The following is a 19,328-nucleotide window of genomic DNA, read 5'->3' as shown; positions in this document are numbered from 1 at the left end:
ATATGACAATGTGCACTGATTTGGAAATAAAGTCAAGCTTTTTCTTAGATAATGAAAGGGGGAAACATGCAAGTACAGGAATGAACAGCTTATTCAGACATTGAAATCACATCAAGTCATTCATGTGAAATGAGATAATAAAAAAATACAAAAACATCATGCAGTACCATCCACTCTAACCCCACGTAAAGATACACTACTTATTAAAAATATACATTGACCATGCAGAATTATAAACTAGTAGTGCTATACATGGAGTATACTACAGGATGTAAATAGAAAGCACATGCTAGCAGATGATGAGCTTTTTAAAACTCTGACCAGAGTTGCAGTGAACTTTTCACTCCACCAGTACGTTTAACAGGATGAAGTCTTTTCACATTTAACAAACAGCTATTTTGAATCTCCAGATCCTATACACTGTTGCTTTTGATACTCTAACACTTAGATTAGGCTGTAGGCCACTTCAACATCCAGGTGCTTTGCAAATATCAAGATATATTCATAGCCTATACACTGGACTGTAACACCATATCCTTTTGGCAGCTTGCAGACAGACAATTGACCCACTCAAATTCAGTCTTATGCCCAATCCAGTAAACCCTGGCTCTGTTCATGAATTTAAAAGTGCAAAGTGAGATCCCATAAAACAATTTAAAGAAAAAAAGAGAAAAAAAAAAAAAAAAGAAAGAAAAAAAGAAGAAAAAAAAAAAAAAAAAAGGGAAAAATACTTCATAAGCCGCTGGTCTCGGATTTCCACTAATGAGTGTACTTAGGGTGCTATACTGCACCATGAGTTCGCATCTTTGAGGTAAAACAGTAACTCAACTGATGGGAATCAGAGGAGAAACTGAAAGAGAAAAGAAAGTACAGTAAATACTGAATCAAAGAGCAGCTATTGTCTAGCTTGGCATGGATGTCTGAGAGATGGAAAGGAGATTACCTTTTCAGTATTCAGCTCCATCAACCTGATTCAGAATGATCCATGCTAGCTGCGTTTGTCTTAAACTCACTGAAATTAGAATATTCTCTGACATAAATAATTTTGAAAGAAGGTAATAAAAAAAATCTTGGTATGTTTCTTTTCAAGTAAATTCCTTTTTTTTTTGTTGTTTGTTGTATTTTGTTCATTTGTTTTCCTGAATTTAGTATTACTTTGTCCACTAGAAATTCAGGTTTGGCCTGATGTTATCCAGAAGCAAGCATTTGAAAAAAAGGGTATGCTAATGAATGCTTCCAGACAGGCCTTAGACAGGTGAAAGCACTAGAAGAGAACTTTATTTCCAGTTTACATGGAGATCTGCTAAAGGACTTACTATAAGCATTCATAGTTAGATACTGCCTCAGTTGTGGCATGTGAAAGATGCAAGAGAATCTTCTTGGATAAATGGCTGATGTAGGCTCACTGTGTCAAAAACAGTGTAGAGGATCAGATTAGAGACAAATTTAAAATAATAATAATTTTCCAATAGATTTTTGCTTTCAAAAGAATTTCAAAGTTCTGGCTTGTTACAATTTCTTTCTCCTCCTTTTCATTTAAAAACTCCCTTGATTCTAAACTGCCCTGCCCTAGTGGCGAGTGCTTTGTAAACTTCTAGCCATTAACCACCCCTGCTGTCTTCTCCATCAACCGGTGGGGATTTTCAAGCTCACTTTGCTCTGATCAAGACATTATTATCACTATTAATAATCCATGTTAGTTACAGCAAAGATTAGAAAGAAAATATGATGTTTGTGTCTTAATGATCCAGGGACGATGGAAGCAAAGCGTAAGCATGCTGTATGAGCGCAGGAGCATTCAGATGCTAAAGTGCATTCAATATGTCCGTCTCTGAACAGCATATCATGGAAGGCAATCAGCAAACGACAACACCTGTATTTGGATTGCAGATACCCTTCGTTTGAAGTTGGCATTTAAGTTCTCTGTTGCCAAGAAAATTAGGTAAATGTCCATAGAAGGTGATGCCATACTTTCTGTGTCTTGGCATATTCCATAATACGCTGCATCTTGCCTTTTGATATGTAAACAATGTACATGATTTTTCTCCTCAAACGACAACTTTTAAGAAGAGTGCAAAAATCATCTTTTGAACTGCTCAAACTCATTCTGGGGTTCATGGAGCTGGTTGTCACATTGTTATTTGCGGAACAATTTCAAAAATACATGCAGGTTAAAAAATAAAAATAAAATAAAATAAAATAAAGCATGCACTGCTATATACATGTCTCAATATCCATAAATGTGAAAGGTACCTTGCACTCATCTACTATGACTGAGTTGTGAGCTGCAAAAACACACTGGTTTGAGTTGTTTTCCCTATGATTTTTCATGTCGTCATAGATAGACTGAGTCTTGGTCATTTCTATGTCTTCGTGGTCTTTATGATGAGAATCAATGCTGTCAAGTTCTGCCTTGGAAAGGTGGTAGACGATGCCAGCACCAAAAGAATCCCCCACTACATTGACTGACGTTCTCATCCGGTCCCTATAAAAGAAGCAAAAGGCAAAGGCTGAATGGCATGAGAGGAAGAAAAAGTGTATGGGAAATTGGTAATCACAGCCTGAACGTTTGATTAATCAGCTGAGGCAAGTGTTGGGTCTGCTATGGGATCACAGGTGAGAGTAATTGAGCTGTGATACTGGAAGGAGTGGAGCTTGACTCTATCTCCTCTAGACCCTATTTAAGGGCTGACCACCACTAAGGCAGCTTTTCTTGGAGATTACTTCCTGGTGGAGATTGCCTCAGTGGTTCCCAGCAGATCGAAGGCTTCCATACAGGTGAGTTTTTCCTGTAAATAACCTTTTGGGTATTTACAGCTACCATCTTTCCATTATTGTCACCATACAAAAGAAATCAGACCTGAAAGCCCTGTTAATGTTGCAGTTACTGTACTTACTTATTTCAGAAGATTTATGGCATCTTTGGAATAGAAAGATGGTAGCTTTCAAGTGAAATTGAAAACACTTGCCTTTCTAGAGGACGTGTTCAGGCAGGAAGGATGTGCTAACTCCCATGGCCCAGCTGCTCATTCTCATGGGTTTTGGCAAAGAGCTTGCACAAGGGCACAGCCAAACTGCAGAGCTGTGCTTTGCTGAGATCTCCCTGGCGCCTGTTTCTGCAGCTGAAGGTTTCAGTGTCAGGGTGCCAGACTCACATCATTGCCCTTTGTTTAATCTTAATTTATCAGGGTGCTTAACATAGCCAGAGAAAGAGATTTTAGAACTGATGAAGTGTGTGTTTGCTGGAGTGGATTAACAAACAGGCCCTCCCCTTTCTCTTAGTGAGAAAACTGCTGGGATGAAATGTCTGAAACGTCTTCATAAGACTCAGGCCATCACAGCTCCTCTGCTGGCACCATCTTTACAGATGGTCATCTGTCAGATGGCAGCATGCCCGCCCACACTACCGTATGGCAGCACACAGTGGATGAGCCAGCCAAATACAGGTCACGGCTTACAAACTGATGAGTCTGTGACAGCATGTCAGTAACAAGTGCCCCTCACTGCACAGGGTGCCAGCGGAGGCCTGTGTGCTGCAATACAAAGAAGCATACTCATTGGCACTTCCCAGACAGGATGCCTTTCTCCTGTCTCCTATTTACAGCATGACTCTATCTGTCAGCAGTGAGGTCATGGCTGTGGATCTTCCCTCATTTCAGACTTCTGCCCAAAACCTCCCAAAAAAGGGAGATGGTCTTACAGAGAATGGCAGGACTGAGCTCTCCTGCTGTCACTCCTACTGCAGATAGGCTGCACTGCTCATTTTGAATTCATTTACACCTGCCACCTAGATGTGAAGAGCTAACAGCTCTGGAGTTACAGCTGAGCTGAAGCAGCTACCCACAGTTTTTTCTTCCACCAAAAGAATAACCAAATAAGAAGTCTAACAATTTCCACCACCATCCCCAAATAAACAAACAAACAAATAAATGAATAAATAGACCAACCAACAACATCCTTCCAGTTTTGCCTCACATGAATGAAATACTTTACAGATCTCACCCCATGTCTGTGAAGACTGTTTCAAACCTAGTCAGAGTGACAGAATAGGAAAAAAATGACTTTCTAAAGGGTTACTTTAATTAAGACCATCAAATGTACTGAACCTTCCCATACAGTGCTCCAAGAACTTTTGCTTCATTTTTATTTCTACGAGTAGCATTAGATTTTGAAAGGCTTCACTGGAGCCAGACGAGGGAGAGATAATATAAGCACTGCCAAGAAATGAGAATACACAAATATAACTGAGGGATGATTCAAATTATGAATGGGTCATTCAAGCAGATATGTCAGCCCATATTCATATGTTACTAGCCATGAGATTCTGTAATACAAACTGCATGCTCTTACAAAGCATTACTATACTAAGTGAGCTGATGTAGACCAGAAGTTTCCTTACAGCCAAAGAGGCAACATCATAGCTGTCAGAAACAAACAGCAAAGTGCCACTGACTTCTTTGGGGCCAGAGGACACCCAAGAAGAAGTAAGATTGAGTTTACTCTTTTTTTAAAAATAACCAACAAAATAATTCTGGCTTCTTGTAACTTTGAAAACATAATTGATTTAGGAAAGTTGCAGTCTAGTCACCTGACCAACATAACTACTTCTGTTTTGTTTACAACAGATCCTGAGAGGAATAATGGAAAGGAAAGACAATGTTCTCTCTCAAAAGCCAACTCAACATCTGGTAAGACTGTGCTTTGATATTGCTGGGATGTAATTCTGGAAAACCTGATAAGGATTAATGCCTAATTTCCATGAACTGGCATAAATATGAACTGGAAGCTTGCTGATGTAGATGTGAAGAACAGAAAGAAGAGGAACTGAATTAGGCAGGCCCTCTTGTTATTAATGTCATAGCATGTACATAGTATGCTAAAATGTAAAAAAAAAAACCAAACTAAACCAAAAAAAAAACAAACAACAATCAGTTCTCCTGCTTCCTGAAAGCTTGAAAACCCCATATATCAACCTTACTATATTTTAGAAAGATTAAAATCTTAGCACACCTGCTAATACAGAGAGTTTGTGACGTGTTTTGGTTGCCTTATCTCTTAGCTGTTGTAGAAAAGAGCTCCTGTGTTTTTCAGTTTAATTCAATTCATTTGATTCCCTATTCATAATGCCTAGATGTGGGGTAGGTCTGAATGTTCTGAATTTGGATCTAAGCCATGGAGCAAAGCCAGAACTCAAGCAGTCTTCTTATGAGTTACTGAACAAAGGTAGATATGTAAAATACTGGATGGGCTGCCTAAGCCTGTTTTCTCTAATTCCTCTTCCCTCACTGCAAAATATCACTGTATTTGAGGTTGTGCCATGATATTTGTTAAGCTTTTCTGTCTCACATTTGGAAAGAAGCCATCTTTTAGCTGGAGCAAAAGAAGCTTGCTTCATTCCAGCTGCTGGCATATAATTGCTGTCCTATTAAATGTCACTGCTGTGCTGTGCTTAGTTTCAAACTGAGAAAACTGTGAGAGTTGTGAAATCTTGGGAAACTTGCCTGGTGAAAGAGCTCACTTTGTATGTACGCGTGGGAGGGGGAAAGGTTTAGCAACCTAATCTTTAGATATTGGAGAGACTTGAGAAGAAATCAATACTGAAACCTTTTGGCTCTTATTTGAATGAAAAACAGCCAAGCTTCCAGCCCATCAAAAATTAGTTTTGTGTTGCAGCATGACCAAATCTTGCAAAGCTGGTTTTAGTAAGACTGCAGATTCAGATGATGGCAGTATTGTAAAATCAGTTAATAGCTCTTTTCATCAGGAATATTGAAAAACTCATACATTAGGCCATTTCTGCAAAGCTTTCATTAACTGGAATTCAACTGCTATAAAGAGAGCTATCCCAAAATATTTCTACGTGTTCCAGAAAGTGACTTTCATAATGCCTCAGAGATTTTCTTAACTTTCTCTTCTACATTCTGTTATAAATGCAGCTGTAGTTTTATTCTGTGATCTAAAGAAATGGAAGAAGGCAATGCTTGGAAGTAAAGAAAACATGATTTTATGACGTTTTGTTTCAGATATTTTTAGATATGGTTTGTGTGCCCAGCAGACTGCTCAGAAGTTGGTTTGTGTGCCTCTCTTTGCCATCTCCAATGAAAGTAACTTTATTTTTCATATCTCATTAGACCTCAACACAACCACTGGAAGATGTAAAACAAAGCTGTTAGCCCTCGCCATAGGCTAATTACCACAGCAGCTTCACCAACAAACTTTGTCTTACCTTCACAGCAGTAGTGTCAGGACACTAAAGCTTTTCTTCTCATTTTTTATCTCCTTTCCCTTTTTCCTCCATGTTTTACTTCTGAACCACTCTGGATTTGCACAACTGATTGTTAGGCCAGAAGGATCCAAAACCAAAGTTTTGTTCTGGAAGGTTCTTCTGATTGGCATTTATTTTGGAAAGATACCATAAAATATTTCTTTCTGAAGTACTTACTCGCAATCTTGCTTTCTGTACTTACATTCAACACTGCTACAGCTCCACAGCAAGATGCTTTTATTTCTCTAAACAGTGCTGGAAAAGCCAGAGATACCTAGGCTGAGCCTGAAATGCAACACATACTGCTGGATCATAACTGCTGGTAACTAACAGCTCTGAGGTTTGCTAGTGTGGGCAGAGCTTCTCAGTCCGCAGGAACATTTTTGAATGACATTTCCCTAAAAAAAAACAAACCATAGGCTTCTTTTGCACATCCTCCTACCAGCTGCAGAAACCTACCTATTTGCCCCACTTTGAGAGCCAGTAAAAACAGATTTAAAATGAGTATGCCCCTCCCTTTGCTTCCTTCTTCCCAGCTGCAGATGTCTACAGCACTTTCCTGTTTTCAATCATGACCTCAGAAATACATTAGAATCCTCAGAATATAACATTTTTCTCTATGCCAGCTGCACTTTGACTGCTGAACCCTGCCCTACTTTGACATTCTGAGTCATGATATCATGATATTCAGTTATACATGAAGTATGTAAGTAATTTTTTCCTCTGTTTTTCCAAGCTGTAACTCTTTCATTTTTCATTGAAACAGAATCCAGAGCTGTGCACCATTCTTCACAGCTCATAATGGAAAGACAGGTAGTAACAGATACACCATAAAAGAAATGTCGAAGAATTGACGAAGACCTTGAATTCTTCTCAGTAAGCCAAGAGATAATTACGAGAAAATAATCTTCTGTTTTAAGTTAACATTCTCAACACCGATGTTACTTCTTGTATAGTTTTAGTAGTGTATCTGGAACTGAAAGTTACCATAAATGAGAACCTGAGACTGCAGGCATAGGAGGAAATACACAAATGGCATAGAACACTTACATCTTCTGGAACAATAGAAACATATGTCTTTACTATGTACAAGTGTATCAGGGGAGAGATGGCTGTTGTCCATTATATGCCTTTCTGCTATCTGTGACAGGGAGGCATCATAAAGAAGATAAAAATACAATATCTTTGGGCCCATGCTCATACAAGAAGATACTTTGCTCACAGAAATGGACCTTACTAGCTCTGTAACAATTTCTACCACCTGAGGAGATGCTTTCAGTGTTTCCTTCCTGATCAAATGGTTTATGACTATTTTCTCCTTTGCTTCATCTGACAGGAGATTCTTGGAGTTCTCTAGGATCAATAGCTGAAAAGCACTACAGGCAAGCAAGCATTCCTTCATTGCTTTTTCTGCATCGAGCAGTGAAGTCAGCACAACTTACAATAGCCAGTCAACAGCAACAAGCAAACTGATGTCCTGGGTAGGGAGACCCACTGCAGTCAGGATAAGAAGCATAGTGACGAGTCCAGCACTGGGAATACTGGCAGCTCCAACACTTGCAAGAGTGGCTGTCAAACTGCAAAAACAAAAATCAAATGGGAGTAGCAGGAAGAGGAACATGAACTTTAGTTGCTTAGTCATGTGATCAGTAGGAAGGTCTTATTCTCAGATGGTTCATTTATGTTTATTCATGGTACCTGAAGACTAAATTTTGAAGTAATTGATTGAGAGAAAGTGTTTATTACCAAGTATAGGAGAACAGAAGTCTTGGTATCCAAAACTTCTGCAGTATAAGCCTAGACACAAAACACTATAGATGAAAATGCAAAAAAAAAAAGTTTCTGATGGGTTCAAAAGAAGAAAAAAAGAAATAGGAAACAAAAAGAGGAAAAGAGGACAGAAGAAAAAAAAAAGGGGGGTGGGGTGGGGAAAGGGTGGGCATGGGGGAAGGGAGAAGAAAAGAAGGAAAGAAAAAATAAAGAAAACAAACAAAAAATAAGAGAATTGAATCTGTCCTTTTTAAATGGAACACAGACTTCAATAACATTATTGCAACTCTGTGGGTGTACCCAACAAATCGGAAAGTGCTCCCAGCACAGAAGTAGAAGAATGTCTCTAGGGGAAAACCTTTGGCTCTTGGTCTGTGATAATAATCTATGAGGATGTCAGCCTGATCTAGACCTGTCAGACATCTGGGTTTGACCCGGACAGTCCAGGCCACAGTGTGTTTATCAGGTGTCTGTGTTAGAGTGCAACCTGACCTTCCAAACCCTCAGACAGATTCCAGCAGTCAGGATGCTTTGTGCTGCCATCAGGCTCTGTACATGGCGTCATCTCCTCAGGCACCGCCAGCCTATGTTGGACAGAGGGGTCATGTAGGGTAGGCTTTTGTAACATTGGAGCAAAAATGCTCTGTTGTGTGAAGAGGAGAACTAACAGTTTTCCTACATAGTCCAAAGTTGCTTACTGCTTATTGAATGTGAGTCGTAGCTGACGACCACAGCCTTAACTGGTGTGAGCAGAAAGAGCTAGAGCCAGTTCCTCAGAGGAGGGAGGAGGTGTAACTCAAGTCTGGGCTTAGCTGACTTTAATTGCCCTAATCTTAATTTGGTTTTTAGAAATGGCACCTCTGAAATTACTGTTCTCATTTATCAGGCTAGACCTGAATATATCACTTGTCTTTATTAGAAGCAATACTGAACGTTTTAGAAACCTTTTTTTTACTATTTTAAGGGCTTGGGCAGGAGGTAAAGAAATGGAGAAACTGCTGCCAATACAGCTGGGTAAGGAACACAGAATTATATATCCCTACACAGAAACTTTTTAAGTGTTAAAAGGGCTTAGTAAAAGAAAGGTGGGTGGGTGAAAGTTACAGGAAGAAGGCATACTTGGCAGCCTTCATTTTTGGTTTACATTTTAACTACTCAAAATGTTAGGCCTGGTGTCTTCATCAGGTTTTCCACTGTAAATTAACTAAAGCTGCAGTAGTCATAACTTTGCCTTTGTTTCTTGTTAGTCACTTTATCTAATGGGTCTTAAAACTCCCTTACAGTAAACCATCCTGAATCACTTTTACCCATTATGAATGGGTACTTTCCTTTGTTCTTCCAGAGATAGTCCTTAATATGAAGAGCTGATATCAAAGGCATAGAGCTAGCATTCTCTGGGTTAGAAAGAAAAAGTCTGAGAGTATCTCAGTCATGCTGCAGGCAATATCACTCTCAGGATTTTTTACACTGAGTCCATCATTTTTGCTGTTCACAGAAGTGCCTTCCCCTTTCCCCTCCTCCCCCATCCCACCAAAAGAAACAACCAAAAACAAAAACATAGATCAATGCTTAGGAACATTTTACTCTTCCAATACATATAAACACATATATTCTAGAAAGTTAATGCCCTATCACTTGAGGCATCCATCTATACTAAAAGGCTCTGCATTGCACAAAAAACAAACAAAAACAAAAAAGCAGTTTTCACTGAGCATGTTCAACAGCAAAACTGTACAAACACCACTAGAATGCACTGAGGCTGCAAAAGTTTAAAGATTAACATCACTAGAAAACCAGGACCTACATATATACCGTTCTTTTGCATACATTATTAGAAGTCTGTGGGTTTCACAGTGGATCTCACAGCCACTGAGAAGACAGACAAGTGAAAGCTTCATTTTTTACTGTCTGTAGAAACAAGTCCTGCAGTAATTTTGAACTGACCTTACAGTAACTATCTGGCCTCCATCCAGCTCAATTCCATTCATCTGTGCTATGAAAATGGCAGCCACAGCTTCATAAAGGGCAGTTCCATCCATGTTAATAGTTGCTCCAACAGGAAGAACAAACCTTGTTACACGCTTATCAATGCCTAGATTTTCCTCAAGACAGCGGAATGTTACGGGTAATGTTCCAGCACTGAAGGACAGAAAGCAAATAAGTAAAGAAGATGTCATTTTAATATAATATATATACAAGGAAGCAAAGTCAGAAATTCTGCTCTTTGTTTACTTTCAGCTTCGACTTTCAGCTGTGATTCAAGTTTTGGCCGTTGTTTCAATTAAATCTACATTTAGCTGGAGGTGGGACTGAGGCCAAGGCATGAACTTGCCTTCAGGAGGGATCAGCGCTTGAGAGATTGTAGATGAATCTTTCAGACTCATTTATGAATTATTTCTTGCACTTTGCTTAAAGAGGCCAGTTCCCAGTCTTTTCTGATGAACAGAATTACAAGCAAAGGGAAAAAATCCTAAATTTACTTGATTTTACTTGATTTACTTGATTTACTTTGAAGGGAGAAATCAGTACTTCATTATTTAATTGAAAATAAATTTAAAAAAAAAAAAAAAAAAAAAAAAAAGAAGTAGGCAAATATATACAAAACACATGCAGCTCCCAGACAGTGGAAGACAGGAAATAATGTCAAACATGGTCTGAGTTTAAGAAAAGATGTGAAAGACATGTGAAAGACAGACAAAGGGCTCCTTGCACTGAACCGTAGTGTCTTAGCTCTGTGGGAATCAGTAAGGCTATTCTATTCACTTGTTCAAAATAAAACACCTTCATCTAAAAATACTCTTGAAAACAGAACGTACTCCTTCCCTGTATCTGTAAATATCTTTTACTTCCCTTCTCTCACACGTCTGCCTGCCTCGGGCAAAGGACTTGCTGCAACAAGTATGAAACCCACACAGGAGCATGTTTTGCTTCCTCACTTTTCCATATTATCTCTGAGGTCAAGTTCACCACTAAATGAAGTTGGTTGCTGCCTGAAAAGCCATTCTGAAAACAAACCTGACCTTGAGAAATGTGTTTTAATTGCTGTCTCATACAGAAGCAACTGAAGAAGAACATCTGCTGTGGTTTGTTTGCTTTTCTTCATCTGAGTTGGCAGAATTTCTCAAGGGCCTTCACTATGATGTACCACTGATGCTGGTGTCATTGCCCCTACAAAAATACTAGTTCACTTATGAAGGAGTAAAGACTCACCACACTTTCTCAGAAAAAAAATTACTTACAGTGTATTGTTTCTAGTGCCTTGTAATTTCAGAGTCTCTCCAACACTTAAATTCATCCATTATCACAGAGATGCTATTGATCATGCAATTGATTTTTTAACAGATTTTGTTTTAACAGATGCTAACAAAGCAGATATTTAGTACCAGTCACTTGCGTTCGATAGTCTTTACAAATATATACTTGTGTTTACAATGTATTTTAATTGAAGTTGATTGAATGTTTAACACACTCTGTTTTTAGCCAAATTGGAGAGAATACATACTTTATAAAAACAATGTATTGTTCTCCCTTGTGTTTCTCTAGTGGTTACATTTATAGCAGACAGATGAAATTACATGGTGAGTCATTAACCAATATGTGCACTTCACTTTTAAAGTCAGTTTCATCATCACTTTGCCTTTTACAATAAAGGTACTCCCATATCTTATTAAAAGAGGAACAGAACAGCACGTAGTTCACTAACACACATAAAAAACCAGTCCAATAGCTTTTCTTCTGAAATACAAATACCACCTTACCTATACTTTCGCAGAACAGATCACCAGCACAAAGTGTGTATCAGCCATAGGTTAACAGTGTTGTAACATACCCTGGCTGGCTCAGCAGACTAGATAAATATCTTCCCTCTCCAGTTCTGTCACCATGAGCAAGGAGAGGTTAGCTGACCACAGAGGCAAGGTTTCTTTATTAAAAGAACACAGTAAATAGTCTCCTTCTATGGTTCCTCAGCCAAACCAAACCGAGAGCCTTAATAGGTCTCTGTATAGGGAGCACTTGTAGCTTCCAGAGGTGCCAGGTTAGACTTGTATGATAGTGACTTTTGTCACATGGTCACCTGTCTGTGGAGCTATGCCTGTGAGCCATATCTGTCTGGCCAGTAATTCAAAACGTAATACTGAAGTAAGTCCATAAGCAGTTTATTCTGTGCGTAGGAGTTTAATATATTCAGTTTTTTGTTTTGTTTTGTGTTTACTGAAGTCCCCTTGCTTAGTCAGATTGGATGGAAGAATAAAATGAAGGCAATATAGTAACTCATTGCCACTGTTTGGAACCAGCTTCTGTTTAAGCCTTGTATGCTGTGAGCTCCCAGGATCTACCTTGTGTCCTCCACAGAAGAAAGGGGGCTTGAATGCACTGAAATATTCACTGAGATCAGCAGACATACACACAAATCTTAGGGCATCTCTACAGATTACTACCATTATAACTCAGTACAAGAAGCAGCTGGTAGCAGTGGGAGACTTTTATCCATTTCTTTCATTTCTCTCCTGAAGTCTAGCACTATTTTTTCCCCCAGGGCAGTGAGACTAGCCTTAATGTGCCTTTAAAAGGCGAGTAAATAGTATAATCACTGTTTCCCAGCTGACGAAAAAAGGGCAGAGGTAACAATGTGTACAAGTCATTTGGCCTATATGAGAAAAGAAAACCAAAAGTGTGCGTCCCAACTCTCTTCAGTGGGCTGTACAATCTCTGTAAGAATCTCCAGAGTGTGTTGTAATCTACTTCTCCCAATAAAGCTGGATTTTTAAAAAAGTTTTTATTCAATGGCATAAAATGAAGGTCAGAACAGAAGATGTATGACCTTAAAACAGCACCTTATAATCTGCTAAAAATATATAAAGCTGCTATTTCTCAAGCGTACCTGGAAGCTGTGCCTAGTGCTGTGATCCATGCCTGGAAAATCCCAGCAAGGAATGAAAAGGGGCTTTTCCTCGTTATCACAAAGTAAAGCAGAGGCAGGAAGATTCCTCCATGGATGACGAGGCCCACAATCACAGTTACCATGTACATCCCAAGTTGTCTAGCAACTACTTCAAGGTCCTTGATTGCAATGATTTTGCCGCAGATGAGACAAGCAATGCCCAAAGGGGAATACCTGGGGAAAGAGAACAAGCATAGACAGAACTGATCTTTGCAGCAAGCAGTCATAAAATTTGTCCTTAACAGAATACAGGCGCAAGAAATAGTAGGGGCTTCTGAGGCTCAACACTGAGATGCAGATCAGGAAGTGATAGAAATTCAGCGTTTTGCTTTCACACCTCTTCTGAAAACACTGGCCATCTCCAGCAAATTCCACATTATATTCATTGCATTCCATTCTACTAAATGGAATGTGCATTTCCTGAAAAGTCTTCGATCCTGGAATGATATCGTTTGAGGATATGATAACATTACACAGGCTTGTACAGGGATGCAGTGGTTGTATTCAATATTTAACTTCCACAACTCATTGTTCATCTAGTTTCAGGAAGCTGTATTATCGGTTTCAGCTAAATGCCATGCTCCTGAGAGTTTCTGCTAAATAATGGAGATGCCACAGGAGCCACAGCTCTGAACAGAGAGATCAAAAGCCAAACAGAATGCAGCTCTGAAATACAGTTGTCCTTATAAAGACACAAACATAAAAATGCTGCTTCTAGCCACAGCAATTCTTTAACAATTCTATACAGAGGTGAACAAGTGCAACTCCTAAAACCAATCTCCTTGCTGAGAAAATAGAAATAAAAAGCATATCAGTAAAATGAAACAAATGTTTGCAAATGTTTTTTCTTGAAACTTGAATGGCTTCCTGCCATTGCAACACTGACTACAGTGGAAACTTCATAAGTTAAATAAGGTATTATATCCTGGGCATACCAACTAAGTGCTAAGTGAAATAAGAGTAAATTCTAACCCTTTGAGTGTTATTAGAGTACAGTCACTGTCTCTCCCTGCAAAGTCAAGATCAGCAAGATGCAATAACTACTGAAAGCTGGAGGGCTCTGTGAATAAAAACAACTGTCTTTTATGTGGCAAGATCCCCTAATAGAAAAGCAGAAGCATAACAGGAAGAGAAAGTCATCGCTTCAAGTTGCTTTGTTCAGCTCATTTCTACATCACTGTTCCTGTCTACACGACTCTTGCTTAAGTTTTCCTTTCAAACACTGATGATGCTGAATACTCATGCTTCAGGCACCCTTCTCCCTTTTTGACAGACTTTGTCCACCTAAAGCCTCAGCACAGTCATTTTTGCATTCATGCTGCAAAAAAACACCTATTTTTCAGCACAGTCATCATTATTAACTCTGCATTTTTGCCAGCAATGAACAAAAGCCTGATGCCAAGCTCACAAAAATCTGCACCAGAGAAGGGGACCCACTGTTTCACAGCTGCTGTGCTGGTGTTGTTGCTGAGAAAGTGTTGCCCACACAGTTCATCCATCATCAGACTGAACAGATGAAAGTCAGAAGGCACCACATCTGGACAGCTTGGTGTGCAGTAGAACAGTCAAGATTGCAAGGCCAGTGTGCTCCACAGTCTTTAAACTGGTATGGGATCTGGTGTTATTGTATTGCAAGAGAAAGGTTGTCTTCATCTGTGATTTGACTCCAGGAGATCAGGCCTTCAGCCTAGTCAGAACTGTGATGTTGCAGTCAGAGTTGATGGTTTGTCCAGGTTCCAGGAAATCCAGAAGGATCACTCCTTTTCTATCCCAAAAAACAGTGCACCTTATTTACCTGCTGAGGGCTGTGTCTTGAACATTTTCTTTTATAAGGGAATTCAAACGTCACCACTCCATGGACTACCATTGTGACTCTGGCTCATAGTAGTGACAACACGTACATCTCATTACTGGTAAATGATACAATCCAGAAACCTGTCACGTTCAGCATCATAGTGTTTCAGTAGTTTTTACAAACTTGCATGCAGTGTTCTTTCTGTTCCTTCTTAGCATTCACGAGACTCATTTGGCATAAACTTTGTGATAATTCAGTGTTGCCACTGCCATTTCCAATGCATTGAAGCTGATATTCAGCTCCGTACATATTTCCCTGACTGTAATTCACCAATTTGCTTAACACACACTCCCATATCAGACACCATTTTGTCAGGCTGTCCCGCTGCCATCATCTTTCACACAGCAACACCTGTCCTACCATACCACCAACATCTGTCTCTTATGTCACAGGGCATTATAAAATAGGAGGAATTACTTTCAGAGCAGCCCTGGTATATAACAGTGTATAGGGAGTATGTATTTTTTTATTTTGAAAGACTGTGGAGGTACCAAACACAGTATTACAGTGCTGTAGTGGAAAGGCTAAGTTAGGGCCTGAAGCAGTGATTGAGCACCTGGTGGAAAGGCAAGGCCAACCCAGGGGAGCTCAGGTGTATGCAATGTACCTGAGTGATCGGAAGGGGGGAAACCAGGATCCACCCCTTCTGAGACCTCATTTAAGTGTTGGCAGTGGAGGTAAGGGCTTGCTTTGCTGGAGCTCCCTGCTTTTCTGAGGCCTTTTGAAGGTAAGCAGCTCTCTTCGTTTCTGCATCTGTGGCTGTTGTATTTGGGCTTGCTCTCATTTGCTGTAGCTGAAGACTTTGCCACCCTGCTATTATTGTGGTACCTTCCATCCCATTATAGTGTTACAGATGCCAAATGTAGTAGTGCAGCTTTATGTTCTGAAAAACTGGTTTTGTGTGATATGTCCAGGTTTGGCACTGTATACCAGAAGTTCTGGGGGAAGCCCTCAGAAGAGCAATCATGGAAAAAAAGAGAGTACCCTTTCAGAAATATAACCAAGAGCTTAGTCTTCACAGAGTAAGGCATTCCCTTGAAGGCAAGCCAAGCCCCGTTATTACAAATGGGTTTACTTCAAAAACAGGACAGGCATCTTCCACTGCTGTAGTGTTCCAAAACTCAAGCTCTGCTGAAATTATGGGGGAGGAACTATGCATCACTGAAGACCACTGGAATTTTATTTGATGGTGAAGTATTTTTATTACAGAAGTCAGCAAATGATGTCTTTAGGCTTCTTTGTAATTATACCTTCTAGTTAATGCTCTGGGATTACTCTGATTGCTCTGTAACTTCCCAGGAAGACATGGAGGTTTTTAACATAGGGTATTGTTGTATGCTTAGGTATTCTCCCATATAATGAGTGTCAATAATAGATGTGTCACTTGAAGGTCTTTGCTGGTACTTTCGTGTCTTGGACTTTACTAAACAAAGAACAAAACTTGTCAACTTCAGAAATATTTCGGAATATTCCTAAATATTCAGCATGAAGAAAAAATGCTGTTCTGATTCTAGCATAACTGGTAAGGTTTTAAAAACCATATTATTCATTATACTGTTTACTAACAAGCTATGTTTACTATATACTATAATAGGGTTTTGAGAGATTTTTATTTACCTATTTTGTTTCAGAAGTTAGGACTTTGAACTTACCACATAATCATAGTTACTAGCTTCATCACGATCTCATTCAGGATATTGAAGAAATCCACCATCATCTTGGCTTGTTCTCCCATTTTCCCCATAGCAATGCCAAAAGCAATAAAGAATCCTATTAAACCTATTGAGGAGAAAAGGTTTTGAAAGCAAAAGTTTTTTAGCAAGATCTTGCACCTAGTCAGTGTCTTTGTGCTACCTCCTGATCCATTTCAGAGTGATTGTAGTGTGTTCTATGTCTCTCAGGTCTTTTCAACGTGAACTCACTCTCAACTTTCATGATCTTATTCTACAGACTATCCTTCAGTACTTTACCACGCTCTAATTTCATGGGTCAACTATATTTTTTCTTTCTTCTGAACCGGTCTGATCACCACAATCTTTCCACTGCAATGCAATTGTTAGAAACCACATGGCCTCCAGCAAATAGGAGAGGCAACAGAGTACAGCACCGTGACTGTTTTTTGTTGCTAAAATAGTTACTAGAGACCAAAAGCGTATTTAACAAACTTGGCAGATTCAACCTGCAGACTAGTCAGTCTTGTAATACTAGAAGCAACCCCAGAACATACCTTTCACAGGTCAGAAGTAGCCTAGTTAAGAAGATGAAGGTGGGAGGAGAAGATTGGTATTGCACTTCAAGCTTAATCATTGCATTCACATTAAACAGATCACTGCTGATGGTTTCAGTGAGAGTAGATATCTAACCATAGATTCAATATATGTAAAAATGGGCCCCCTAAATTTAGATGACTAAGGTGAGAAAGTATGGAGCGTTGCACCTGTCGCATATGCCTTTGGAGCTGTCTCTCTAAAGCCAGCCCTCGCTTTCAACCAATTTTCAGTGTCCAGAGAGGGGATTATTAGCTGATACTGAAAGGTGGTTTCAAAGTTAAGGCATCACTTGCAAGTTAATATTCAAACATGATACAAACTCTGTGTTTAAGAAGTGTGTGAACTCATGGGAAATTCCTAAGAAGAAACAGATAACAACAAGAAAAAGCATTCTGCAGAATGGAATTTCAGCTACCACTACATGGGAAAGAGCACACTGTCTCATATCCTTACACTAGGCTTAGTGATAAACCTTTTTGTGGGTTTTAAGTATCCATTCTTTTGGATGTAAGGTCACTGTCTAGCAGCAACCTGTCTTTGCTGAGTCACTTAAAAAGGGCACTGAAGTGCATGTATGTGTGCTGTACAGCATAGAGAAACAATGGAATTGTTCAAAGGCCAATTAACTTCCTGGAATTCAGACTCTACAAAGAAATATTTGTAGGTGATTTTGTTCTGTTAATTCCAGGCTAGCTGCTGCATTATTCAGAAAAGTCAAGTTGGCTAACATTTGCAGAAATTTGACTGGTTTGTGCAGTTCATGCAACCTGGATGGCAATTCCTCAGCATTTTCACTTCATTTATATGAAGAATGAACAACAAATACCTCTGCAACATTTGAGAGATATTGGTTAAAGCACCACAGTGAATATCCCTCCTAAACTATAGTTTTAACAGCGTGCATTTCCTTCCTGTAGGGAAGGAAAACTCATCCTTCTAGCTATTTTCTTACTTATGATGGGATAAGCAATGCACAAATTCCATGTTAAATATACTTAATCTGTTATATCAGAAATACAACTTCATTTTAGCACAAAATAAGAGATCTAAGAAAAAACTGCAGGTGATGATAACAGCATGGCCAATGGGCTGCTGTCTCACATGGAGTGAAAAATTCTAATCTGCTCCTTTGCAAGAAAGCAGCTCTTGGATTTGTAATGCTTAAATTGCAAAGGAATGAGGCTCACAGTGGCAAGCCCAATACAGTAGTTCCATCTCTTCTTAAGCAGGCTGCTTCCCAAAGAGGAAAAAAAATGACCTCAGGTCAGTTTATTGTTATTATTTCCCCTTTTTAAGTAAAGCAGCCTCTGCCAGCCAATTCATCAACACCTGGAGAAGGTCTGCAGGCACAGCAATCGTTTGCTTAGTAGTAGCTGCTCATCAGCTGTAAGGGGTCTTTAAGGGGCCATTTGCCTCTAAAAAGTGAAAGCCTAGCGGTGAGAGAAAGCAGTGATTTAAGTACTGCTATATGCTGTCTCACTGTGAGGGCAGTACCTATAAACACAGGTGTGGACCTTTGCCCTGTGAACATGCTGCCACAGAGCACATGAATCTTTAAGCATGGGTGTGCTGATGAGCACTACAAATTGAGGGCTAATTTGAGACCAGTTTCACCCAGGTCTGCAAAGAAGGTGAAGGAGCACTCCTTTCTGAGCTGATAAAATTGAGTCTAAGCACAGAGGAGAAAGTAAGAGTAGTGTGGCAGCTCTTCGTTCCTTCATGCCTTCATCTCTGCTTGAACAGGTGCTTCAGCAAGGAGTGGGAGATAACCAAAACCTTTGTACCACCCCCACATGCTGGCTTGTACAGACAAGATGGCATGATGGCAGTTGTTCATAATGTGCAGCTGGTAAAGGTCAGCAGCCAAGATGAAAGAGAGAGTGAGTTGTGACTCAGAGATGTGTCAAGCCTCTCTGGGATTTTTCTTGGGTGGTGTGGTGCACACCCCACCTCTCACTGCAGGCTGTGCCTCAAGCCAGAATCTAGTTCAGCTTGCCCAAGAAACCTATTAGAAACAACAGAGCTCAAATTCATCAGTGGGGTGGGTAAAGCACTGCCTCTGTTTTGCCAATATGCATTACTATTAGTCTAGATGGGCTACCTCTAGGATGAAAGGATATTTTGTATACCTCCTACATTGTTCCCCACTGTACTCCAAATAATTCCTGTAAAGCTGCCATTCCAGAATAATCCTCTCGGTTCTGTGATATCATCATAGTTCTACCA

At 39.6% G+C, this 19,328-nt stretch overlaps 1 protein-coding gene across 3 annotated transcripts in view; it reads right to left on the bottom strand.

Moving 5' to 3' along the window:
* Window positions 1-19,328, bottom strand: part of SLC1A2 (solute carrier family 1 member 2) — an 82,371-nt gene that overhangs the window by 9,980 nt on the left and 53,063 nt on the right. For all 3 annotated transcript variants that reach the window (XM_015863576.3, XM_015863578.3, XM_015863577.3), the window contains 5 exons: window positions 16,485-16,611; window positions 12,918-13,151; window positions 9,980-10,174; window positions 7,708-7,842; window positions 2,254-2,485 (listed from right to left, as the gene is read on the bottom strand). In XM_015863576.3, coding sequence (XP_015719062.2) covers window positions 2,254-2,485; window positions 7,708-7,842; window positions 9,980-10,174; window positions 12,918-13,151; window positions 16,485-16,611 — 923 coding nt within the window. The remainder of the gene's footprint in view (window positions 1-2,253; window positions 2,486-7,707; window positions 7,843-9,979; window positions 10,175-12,917; window positions 13,152-16,484; window positions 16,612-19,328) is intronic.

Source organism: Coturnix japonica, chromosome 5 (assembly GCF_054131305.1).
Source record: "Coturnix japonica strain WE chromosome 5, WE-NBRP24, whole genome shotgun sequence".
NCBI lineage: Eukaryota > Metazoa > Chordata > Aves > Galliformes > Phasianidae > Coturnix > Coturnix japonica.
This window is presented reverse-complemented; position numbering and strand designations above follow the sequence as displayed.